Source organism: Rhynchophorus ferrugineus, unplaced genomic scaffold (assembly GCF_030347505.1).
Source record: "Rhynchophorus ferrugineus isolate W39M unplaced genomic scaffold, kcgeb_rfMv2 rfM4, whole genome shotgun sequence".
In the NCBI taxonomy this organism is placed as follows: Eukaryota; Metazoa; Arthropoda; class Insecta; order Coleoptera; family Curculionidae; genus Rhynchophorus; species Rhynchophorus ferrugineus.
In genome coordinates, this window is record NW_027472583.1 from 27,483,070 (window position 1) to 27,495,363 (window position 12,294).

At 32.7% G+C, this 12,294-nt stretch overlaps 1 protein-coding gene across 1 annotated transcript; it reads right to left on the reverse strand.

The window, feature by feature from the left end:
- On the reverse strand, positions 1 to 7,094 carry LOC143196335 (putative odorant receptor 92a). The gene is made up of 6 exons (XM_076404001.1): positions 7,011 to 7,094; positions 3,378 to 4,088; positions 3,212 to 3,346; positions 435 to 539; positions 229 to 384; positions 1 to 154 (listed from the first exon to the last, which is right to left on the reverse strand). The coding sequence occupies exons 1-6, from the start codon at positions 7,011 to 7,013 to the stop codon at positions 92 to 94; spliced, it is 1,173 nt and encodes a 390-aa protein (XP_076260116.1). The 5' UTR covers positions 7,014 to 7,094; the 3' UTR covers positions 1 to 91.
- Between the last annotated feature and the right edge of the window lie 5,200 nt (positions 7,095 to 12,294).

A 12,294-nucleotide genomic window follows, 5' to 3' on the forward strand; every position in this document is an offset into this window, starting at 1 on the left:
TTTCAGTGTATTAGATATCATACTAAAATAAACGACTATAACTAACATTCCTTGAATAAGTATATGATGTTTAATGATTTATTTGAATATTTTAAATGCTTTTGTTGTATAACGACTGCATAAGGGTGAAGTAAGAATAAGCAGCCTTGACGACCTTAAAAAGAAATAAAACATAAAATATCGAATGTTCTTTAAACGTATATATTTTTCATGATTTTGTTAATATACCTGTAAGAATGAAGCCATGGAAAGGCGAATGACGGTTCCTGCTGTCATGTAAATGGGCTGTTGGCTGTGATGCATTAGAATCAGGAGACATTTCTTCACTTTTTGTGACGAATTTAACCAGTCGTACATGTAGTAGGCTGTTGACACTTCAACGCTCTACAACCGAAATGTTTTATTATATTTTCGATAATATGTCAAAGATATACCTTCGCAGTAAATAGTCCAGCGAACCAGCAAAAAACAGCAATTTCGAATAATACGTTGAATACGAATAAACTGTTACATATCATGCTAAGTCTTACGGATGAATCCTAAAATAATTTATAAGTTATAATGTGCATTAATAAATGTTCTAAATTTGAAATAACAACTTGATCATGTTTTATTTATGATTGATTGTCCGTTTTTTTAATATTTCAATGAGAAAGATTAAGTAGACTGTTAGCAATAATATAACTGAAATTTTGGATTTGTAATTGAAAGATGTATATATAAGAACGGGTGATGTCAATCCGGTACTTCGGATCAGAAGCAAGTTCGATTTGAATAGAACCTACGGAGCGTTAACATCATCATTTTGGAAAGAAAAATTAATATCTCTCACGTAAATAGTTATGTTTGGCTTTACAGTAGGAGAAAAGTTTTTTAACGATTGCTTATCAATAAAAAAAAATAACTTATAGAAAAATCTACATTCAGATATCAGTTCTTATTAAAACTCAAAATATTTATTTTCAAGTAGAAAATAAAAACTACAATAGGAAAACTTTCTCCATTCTATGGCCCCAGCTTTGATTCAAAATATTTGCGATTACTACAGTAATCGTGAATTCAAATATATCTTCTATAAGCAATCTATAATCCTCGTTACACCAGTGACTAAGTTGAATAAGATTGGATGTCTTCTGGAATCATTATTTTCTATTAGGTAGATTAATATGAAAACTATGGGTGAGAATGGAAAGGGAATCATACAAATTGAGTAATCTAATCATATCGGAACGTGACATACCCAAAGAAAAAGTAGTTCTGGAATCAAAACAATATATTTAAAAAAAAATCTGGTATGAATTAAATGTTAAATATATGATTCGTATCGTCGATACAAGAGCCACTTCCTAGTATGTAGAAAAGAAGAACAAGTCCAGGGTATTATAGTATACCGTCTGTTCAAAATGGTATATAAGACCAGCGATGTAAATATAGTTTCTCTTTTGTTCCAAAGCCACAACTGGTCTTATTAATTCCATCCCGTCCTGAATAATAATATTCGTAACAGGTTTCGTAACATCTAATGAAACCAGATCTATTGGTATCAACACAAAGAAGCAGGGGGCTGAGAACGGGGATTGTAAGTGTTTGGAGGCCACATAAAATTCGAGTTCGGTAAAGTATAAATACAAGTAGTAAGGTGAAGGACCAATGAAACACTAAAAAACTAGAAACATGGGGTCTAGAGTTATTGATGGGATAAAAAAAACCATTGAATCCAATGAAGAAGAGTTCAGTTATGCAGCCATGTGCAATCTAAAAGAACCAGTGAAGCACTAGAGAACTAGAAACATGAGGTCCAACAGAGTTACAGTTAGGATAAAAAACCATTGACACCAATGGAGAAGAGTTTAGATATACATCCGTAAGTAAGTTACAAAGTATTAAAATTTTAATATAAATATCAATTTGACAGAACTGAAGCGATAAAAGTATCTATATCAGGAAATCAGAGGACCTAATTACTAAAACAATATATTGAATAATAAGAATTGAATCAAGCATTGTTTGGCTAAGCTGTACGTAAAAAAATCATCAAAATGTTGTAACACAAGATTCAATGAAGTGCTACTACAAGTTACGTTTTGAGAAATCAGATTATGACTATCGTTTGTTCTCAAAAGTCTTTGTGAAGAATAACAGAAATAGAATGCCTTGTTGGAATGGAAAGGGAGAATATAGGAGAGGGATTAAAGATTCATCAAAATCACATCATTTAATGGCTGCTCGATGAATACAACATGGAAGAAAGCAACATTATAGCAATATTAGATATTTGGGATATGCCAATAGAAAGCCAGAAAAAGAATATTTGGAAACCCAAAAGGTACCCAAGACCATGGGATAATGTATATGTAAGGCGATGGTAAACACAAGAAAATGAGCTGAGTGTGCAACCCAGTGGTGTGGTATTCCCGCAAACAAGTGGCAAGGCAGGTCAAATGACAACTCAGTGGAATTAAATTCATTGGAAGTTGTATACATATCCGCAGGTTTGACAGCCCAATTGACATTAAAAGTAGGCTGTTTTCACGACTATTTCTATGATTATTCAAAGTTTTTAGCAGTGTTCAAACAGAAGCAAACATATTGAAGCAAGTATAACGTTATAGAGGATTTATGTCATTTATAAAGAGTTAATTTTTCAATATGTTTGTTTATTGGATAATTGTACAGACTTATACGATCACATCATTAAGTAAAATTAAGTTCTCATTATTTAAAAATAGACATAGAAAATACAAGTTCAAATAAATCTATATGTATAATGTAACGTTGTAATGTTTTATTCTCGCAATTTAAATGCATTTTTGTACTGGTGTTAATTAGGTTAGGTGGTTTAGCACGTTGTAGTTTGCCTTTAGAGGCTGTTCAAAAAGGTAAAATAGTGATTAGTTCATCTCTTGTTCCAAACATAAATCGTCTCGAGTTATATGTAATTCGTAACATTAAGCACATTGATGATCCGTGCTAGGTTTATAAAGGATAACATACTTATAAAGTACATATCTGAGAAAAAAAAGATTAATTAGATTTGTTTAAATTCTTATCCGCCCGATATGCATCGTAGGAGCGAGCAAACATATTTTTCAATGTTTACTGTATTTGTTTTTTCTAGACAAAATCACTCAGTTTATTAAGAAAATTCCTCTACCGAATGTATGACAAATATATATTTAATAGCATATGTATTTTACTTGCTAATACTCACAGTATGGGTTAATTGAAAAGTACCATTGCAAATAGAAACGATACTAACAATGTACTGCCACATCAATATATTTGTGAACACTTTTTCAGACGAATTCGCCAATCTAAAATCCATAAATACTAATAAATATTTAATCTCTCTATATCAAGACTACTTTCCTTATAATATGTCTGTGTTTTATCGCGCAATTGGTCAAAAATTTCAGCTCTTCAGCTTCAGGATTATCTTTGTTGACAGGCTTGAAGCTGGTAATAGTCTTGCATAATATATCCAACAATTCGGTGGCTGTTCTAGCAAGACTTGCGTGAAGCAAATCGAAAGCAATACCTACCAAAACCGTATAGTATACACAGAAGACCTGGAGAGCAATTAAACAGTACTTTCCCCAATATGGTAGCGGATAGGAGAATTCAATAGGATATTCAAAATACGAAGAGTACAGTGGTCTGTTCAAATACAGAGTAATGTTGAACGAGACGGTTATAAAATAGAATCGGCTGATGAAATTCGAGCTCATTATAGATCTGGTCTTGTTTTGTTGAAATTGGGCGGGAATATCATCTAGTCCCGGCCAATCAAACAATTCGATGAGGTTCCGTAATTGTTCGGTTTTTCTCATGAACATTATAATTTTTATGGTAAAGCCAACGTACAAGGACAGCGTGGCGAGATGGATGGATATTGCTTCGTAATCTCTCCGATTGAAAAGCAACTGCATTTCCATTAGAAGAGTGATATCGAAGATAATGGTGGCCAAAGCGAAGAACGTTGTCTTTATGTTGCTTATCCAGGTTCTTTTCTTGTCTAGAATCCATACTTCGCACCATGTCAGTAATGACTGTGATGTTTTAAACGCATTCTTCCATTTTAGTGGTTCCTAAAATTGTTTATATATTTTATCGCTTAACTATGCTAATGATTCATTCATTTTTGTTAATTTTTTTAACATAATTCTGTGTTTTAAAATTAAAGATTAAGGTATATAATATCATAGAATAAATAGAAATTTAACTTTATATGTAACCTTATTGGTATGTTTGAATTGATATGTTAAGACTTGTGAATACCATGGATTAGGTCATTTGATTTCTAGTAACTAGTTACATTACGTTTGTTATCGCACGTCCTATTTTGGACGTAATTTTTATATATGTATAGATGTATAAAAAACAAAAAAATGAGACGTCGTTTTCCTAGGAAAAATCAACAGGTCAATGAAAAGTCCCCGGCCTACCATAGTAAAATACATTTTTTAGCAAAATAATTTTTTTGTGATTCAACATAATTGCTTTCAAGAGTGATACACTGATTATAGCGACCTTCCAACTTTTCGATGCCATTTTTGTGGTACGATTTGTCCTTTGCAAAATAGGTGTCAGTGTCGGCGATCACCTCTTTATGGGACGAAAATTTCTTCCCAGCGAGCATTCTTTTGAGATTTGAGAACAGGAAATAGTTGCTGGGGGTGTTCATGGCCCAATTCATGGATTTTTTAAATCGTTTTCACTGACTTGTGAGACGGTGCATAGTCTTGGCGAAGCAGCACTTCCTTTTTTTCAAAAGCGGCCGTTTTTCGGCGATTTCGTCCTTCAAACGGTTCAATACCGTTATGTATGTCGCTGATTGTCTATCCTTTTGATATTTGAGATGTTGATGGTCTTTCCTTTTTCAAGGTAGTCAGTGAAAAGTATTGTCAAAAGTGAGCTCGGGCGGCACCCACTTTGCACAGAGCTTTCTCATACCCAAATATTCGTGAATGATATGATGTACACGTTCAGTTGATATCTTTAGTGTCTCCTATTTCGTTGCTCATTTCACCACGTCTAAACTTAGCATATCAATTCTTGATGGTTGAATTTCCTGGGACAGTGCCCGGAAACTCGGCATCAAGCCAAGTTTTTGCTTCAACTATATTTTTCCTTTCAAAAAGCAATATTTTATCAAAATATCAATATCAATCAGATGCTATAACAATAACATATTTTATAGAGTAATTTATTGAATGATGATAAAAGTACCATCTAGAATAATATGAAACTTTTCTTCACCTATTGAGTTGCCTCTCTACTAATCTGTCGTATAACACCTTCATTTTAAACTACTATACACAATGTCAGCAACTGTGACAAAATGACACATTAATCTCTAGAGAAAATAATAATAGAAAATTCTATTATATAAGCGTTCCGAAACAAACTATTGTTAAATTGTCATATTACTATATATCCGAAATGAAGACATCGATTGCAACCTGAATGTATTTACAATTGAAATTGAAATCAAGATATTTCCAAGGATCTCTTTTTTGACTAACTCAGGGTATCTGGACCGGATCTACTATTTAACATGGGCTCCGAACCACGGCGTTACGCCTACCGACTGGTAGTAAAGGTTTCCATATTCCTAGGTGATAATGTGCCCATATACAAAAAAGTTTATCCGCTGGCCAGTACCTTAACATAATTAGGCCCTTATAGAACAGAGCGTGAAAAGTATATTTTCATCTCTAACATCATTAAAGCAATTGGCGAATGTTTTCGTACAGCTTGGGGTTAAACCAAACCAAATATACTGGCTGATAGGGTGTAAATCTAAATTATCATTAGATAACAAGGTTTTGCTGTATAAGTCAATAATTAAGCCTATTTGGACCTATGGTATTGAACTATAGGGTACTACTAGTAAATCTAACATAGATATCCTCCAGAGGTTCCATAATAAAGTGTTGCGAGTAATCATCAATGCTCCATATTACGTGTCCAACAAACTGATTCAGCGCGATATCCCCATAGAACCCATAACAAGTGTGATTCGGAGTGTTAGTGCATCCCAATGCACTCGCCAAATGGTTAACTGTGCCCGATGATAGTGAAGTGCATAGGCTCAAACGCAAACTACCATACGAACTGATTAATTGATACATAGAATGAGATTTAATAATCTCTAGAATAAGCTAGAATAGTTTTTAGTTAGGACAGACTTTAAATAATTTAGAATAGTATCTATAATAAGATTTAGATTATAAGTCGTAGTGATCTTCCACATGGTTATATTATATAACTGAAATCATATAATAATACTTATTGCCCACGGGCAGATTGTTAACGTTCTAGGAGATTAATAAAAAAACTAACACTGTCCTATTGATTCTCTGCTTATGTTGACCTTAAGGACATCGGTTGATTTCTCATCATCATATTTACGACTTGAGAAACTCTCACAAGAAAAAGTCTATTGAAGTTAAATTGCCCTGGAATCTTTCATATTTTATTATTCATGTCTTTTAGTCCAATTTGGATCAAAAACAAGATTGATTATCACCGTTCTGTAGCTTTTTGAAAACGTCCAAAACAAAGATGTCGACGGCTCAAAATCCGCAACTGTTTTTGTGGTTGCGTTGCATCTGGTGAACCTCACATAGGTTGACGTCCTTCAAATACTTGCTAACATACTTAACATATTTCAAAAATGATGTCTCAATTATTGAGTTTTTTCCCAAATACTTCAAAACCCAGTCAGCAAATAAACGCCACTAAAATAATATAGCGGTCATAAAGTTACCTTATAAATTAAAATATAATAAATAGATCATTTTTACATAAATCTGGGACTGATCTCTGATTGATAAAACTGTTACTATGATAAATTTCAAGTTGCTAAAAAGTTCGTAAAAGCAGCAAAAAGGTGGTTTTTTTACTGTGTTGTGTATTTTTATACTACTAAAGAAAGTCGTGTTATCTTATGGATCTAGTATTATGTCCTACTGCAATTAAAAATAAGTTCGTATAAAATAACATACCATTTTTCAAGAATACCAAATTCAATATTTGATCAATTATATTCAAATAATGTAGAATATCAATAGTTCGAAATATAATATAGTCAGCAACGAAAAATTATTCTAGGATACTGAATTACTACATATTGGGTTCCTATTATATATGGATAGCTAACATTAATATCTTATATTAACTCCACACATTGGTAATTATATATCACGGAAAATAATTTCGAATAAATTTAGATATAATAGGTAACCCTATCATTTCCCATTTCTTTATCTCAATAGTTTATTAAGTATTGAAATCATTTTTAATTGTATAACGAATAACTTTTTAGCGAAAGTGTCAAAGTGATTGCTTTTTTGTCGTTGAATATTTATTTATATTAAGTAAACATATTTAAAAACATTTATTTGCTTGTTTATAACGCAGAGAAAATTGGATCGTGTTTATAGCGTCAGTAAATGTATATGTATATATTTATATTATACAAGTATTAATATTATACCAGTTTAAATTTTTGTTTTGTTTTCGACTGTATACAAAATTTAGTCGTTATAAATTAGCATCGTATAATAATCAGCATTGTTCGAAGAGTTAATTTAATGCGTATTAAAATTGAGTGTCCCTGCTATTGTAAAGATAAGTATTGATATTCAGCTACAACATTTAATTTGACAAGTAATATTAAAGATCTACATAACAGAGATCACATACTTTTTGTAAAAAAAGTACTGACAATTTGCCAATAAAACATAAAATATTTATTATGTATCCAAATTTATTCAAACTAGCTCTTGCTTTTTATCGACTACAAATGGTTGATTTAAAATGGCAATTTGACTCTTAGAAAGAGAAAAAAGTGGGCCAGATATATTATGATTATTCTATGATTTTGTGGAGTTTTTGTTCAGAAATTCGTTCACGTTCATTCATTCGTTCAAATCATGTGAGCTGTTAGACAAAATCCAAGGATTTCTCAACACAAATCCTCCAAAATTATAATAATAAGATAAATAAGATAACGGAGTAAATTCGTTCCTATCGTTTCTTCAAGAATGAACAAAATACACTTGAAGGGTACTAAAGAAACACAATATCACAGTTTTATTCAAACCACACACGAACATGTCTCGGATGCTCCTTAACCTCAGATATCCGCTAAAGGCGTAAAAGGAGGAAAAGTGAAAATATGAGAAACTGGAAATATCGCAGTACATAGATCAGGGAACACAGAAATAAAAATAAAACAACAAAACACGTTTTGTGGTTTGTCAAACATCATATAGGGCAAGGTCCTCATCGGTGATTACTATCCTGAGTTCCTGTTTCAGAAGTCAGTAACATCCAGTCTAATTTTAACCAATAAACGCTGCTGCAATAATCTGAAAACCAATAATTCGGTCTCAAGTCTAGATTATTTGTTTCCATGTTATTTAACAGAGGTTATATGTAAATGTATTTATTGTTTTTCTCCATGAAATTATTAAAATTACGTTTAAAATGTTCAAATGTGAAGTAATGAGAACTTCTTTAACAGTTGATTTTTACAAGATCAATAGTGATTTTTAATAAATTTTAATTACGATGAATTATGAAAATATAATGCCTCTAACAAATTCAGTGCAGCGAAAATTTGAGGAACACTTCATTCAGGTTGCCTAAAAAGGATGTGTTATACAGATTTTTTCCATGGTAAAAGCGTGAAATGAAGTAGAATACAAAAAATCTATAGGCTATTGGCTTGCATCTTTTGGTATGTAGAGTAGTGAATTGTATTAAGAATCAGTTAAAGTTAAGTTTCAGCTATATTTTAATAAAGAGCGATGATTTTGAAATTTTATCGAGAATCCTGGATTGATGAAATTATTTCTTGTAACTTACAAGTCCACGAATAGTGTAAATTGGAGGATTTATAAATAATCTTGGTAAATATTCCAAGATTTTTTTGTTCTAAGCTCAGGAAATATCTTATTTATAGGATTAAAATATTCATTGGCTAATGCGAAGGTTTGATCAGGACTATTTGCAGTTAATTATATAGGAGGAATATACATTAATATTCTCGCACGTTATATTAAATTATAGCTAGCAGCCCATTATTAGACTTAGAAATAAATAATTCAACATATTTTAATGAAGCAGTTTTTCTAATTTATTTTTTTATTATATTTTAGAGTACCTTCTTATCAATCAAGGATTATCTGAACTGGGCCTACTGTTTAAAGTGAACTTCGAACTACGATTCTCCATGTTAAGAAAATATCCTGACCGATAATCACAAGTTTTAAATCTATGTTAGTGTGTTATATAGATCATTCTAGGACAAAGGTTTTCACCAGATGTTTATTCATGGTTTCAGAATATGCAAAAATATCAAACCAAAAAGTTTAAAAATTGTCTCCAATGAAGGTGTCTAAAATATCGCAATTCCTAGTTAATATGATCTCAACTATTCTAGTTATCCTACATTTAAAAGAAGCAAACAAAAGTATTTGACCTCTATTACCTCACATTCATTTTCTTAATAGTAAAAGTTCAAATCTTGTTACAGCGCTTTACGTTCAAATTAATGTATGTTAATAATAAGGGAGATATTATGCTCCCATAGATCTTGAAACACAGTTTAAAAAGCGTTTTCTTTTTTTCTTAAGCTTACCGACTAGCGAACTAACTGATAATGATACTTTAAAAATAATCGAAAAAAATTAATAAGATACTAATAATTATCTTTCTTCTCATAGAACACTGTCTTTCCTCCACATTGGTCCAATTCCAAGATAATTCTATAAACAAATATTCGATGTGACTACAGATTACTCCAAATACTCTGTTACGGCTAACATCCTGAGAACATTTTGAGCCCAAGGCACAGGCTAGAACTCCATTAAACCATCTACCTGATTTAGATATGTAAACACTTTTAACATCTCAAATAACAAAATGGACCAGTTTCTGATTCAACTTAATTCTCAACATGGTGATCGAGAACAATTCCGATAACCCTCTCATAAAAGTTTCAGTTTGGCGAAAATATACTGGACAGCTAGGAGGCCAGGATTATAGGAGACCTTTAGACAAACACATAGGACCTTTAAGCAGAATCATCCATCCCCAAAATGAACCCATTAATTTAAGGAGCCCTAGCTTAGAGAGTGATTTTAATCACTTCGGACGTGAATACACTCAGAACGGATATAGATTTCTGGATGTAAATAAAAAGACTTGACATTGATTTCATAGAAAGGAAAACAGAAAAATATAAGACAAAAGAAGTTTCCCTGGTAGTTACTTTTAGTGAACAAGTTACACTATTTGCAATATTCTGTTTTGTTATATAATAGATTCGTTTAGTTTAATAGTTTACAAGTATACAAAAATAAACGTAATAGTTTTCTAAAATAAGTATATATTATTAAAATAACCTACATTCTTGTATTGAAATAACCATCACTCCCAAAACCTGTTTAAAGTAGTAGGAATGTACAAAGCCCCCTGTGATTGTGGAATAGAGCACATGGGAGAATGTAAAAGGATGGTAAGTAGAAGTATAAAAGAACATTGATGGGTGCTAGCTACAACATTAACTTCGATAAAGTCCTTGCCACCCCACAAGGCTATTTTGAGGGAAAACATCCAAAAGGTTTTGATATTTATAAACACCAAAACAATTTCAAGATCAACTAATCATCGTTAAATTATCCGCTTTGTTATTTATTGATTAAATAGACAACAAAAAGTAAGTTGATCCCTCAGCCGTGCCAAGTACTTGCTTAAATACGATATCCTGTTTAAGGAGAACCTCAGTATCATTCATACGGATAGAATAAATCTGTCTATCCTTTATGGAATCATCTTCCTGATTGTTATTATTGTTATAGTTTTCATAAAAAATAAGCGAAACAATGAAAACAAGTAGTGGTCGAAAGTTTACTGAGTGCAGTGATAGGAAGCAGGAGTTAAGAGTAAAATAAATATGATTAGAATAAGTTCCAGCCTCTTTTCGTTCAATACATAATTCATATTTATAGTTAATTGTAGCAAATGGTATAAATTGTTTCGTTTGGTTTCAAAAGCTTATGTTGATCGGTGGCATCGATTTAGTCTGCTATTTATTATTCATTCACGGATGCCAAATCATGACAGCAAGTTATATAATTAAACAGCAGGTCCAAATGATTTTTTTTTGTAATTGTTAGTGCAAACGTTAAGCGGGTTGCCTCAATTTTACGACAGGTGCACGAGACATCGCCATTATCCGTGAACGTGTTCCAGAGAATCTGAGGTGGTCAGGTTCGCCGCGATTTGCGTTAAGTTGGCAAATATTGTATCGGGACTTGAGAGTTCTCTAGTACAATACCCAACTAACCAAGGATTTGATAAATAACTATGGTATCAAGCTGACTTACATTAATGAATGAACATATACGAGATTCATCAATCTATAAAAAGTTACAAGGACTTTAGACCACCGACGTCAATGATTCGTACTTTTTCAAAAACGATATTGATGATCATGATAGACGTCATCATCAAAGGTGAGCCCAAATTGAACGATATGAATATAAGCGACATATGGTCCCAGCAGGCCGGTTTTAAGTACAATACAGGTCAATATAACATACAATACAATACAGGGCGGTCCGATCAATACTTAGCCTACAAAAGGAAAACGAAAATTTTAGAAAAGTGGCGGTTTATTTCTTAACATAGTCTCCTTTTAGCTCGACACACTTAACGCAGTGATGCTCGAACTTCTTTAACCCGTCTGAAAAATAGGTTTTCTCGAAGCCTGCAAAGTGGGCTCCGTGGCGGTGATGACCTCGTCATTTGACTCAAATTTCTGCCCAGCGAGTGGCTTTTTAAGTTCGGAATTAAAAATAAGTCGCACAGGGCCAAATGTGACGAATACGGTGAATTTCAGCAGTTCTTAGCCCAATTCGACCAATTTGGTCATGGCGAATCAGCCCATTAATTAGACATTCTCCAGGTAGTCGATGTAAATAACACCTTGTGAATCCCAATAAACGGTGACCATCACATTTCCGACCGATAGGACAGTCTTCGCCTTCTTTGCAGAACGCTCGCCGGATGAAGTGGATTTTCGGTTTCGTCTGTTCGTCGGTCTCTGGTAGATCCATATTTCGTCGACGGTCAAGAAATCACGCAGAAACTCCTTCGTATTGCACTTCAGCGTCAAACACTGCTCTGAAGTGGTACCTTACCCAAAATTTCATGCGGGATATAACCAAGGCGGTCTTTTGAGATGCCTACTGTCTGAGATATCCCGGGTATCTTCAA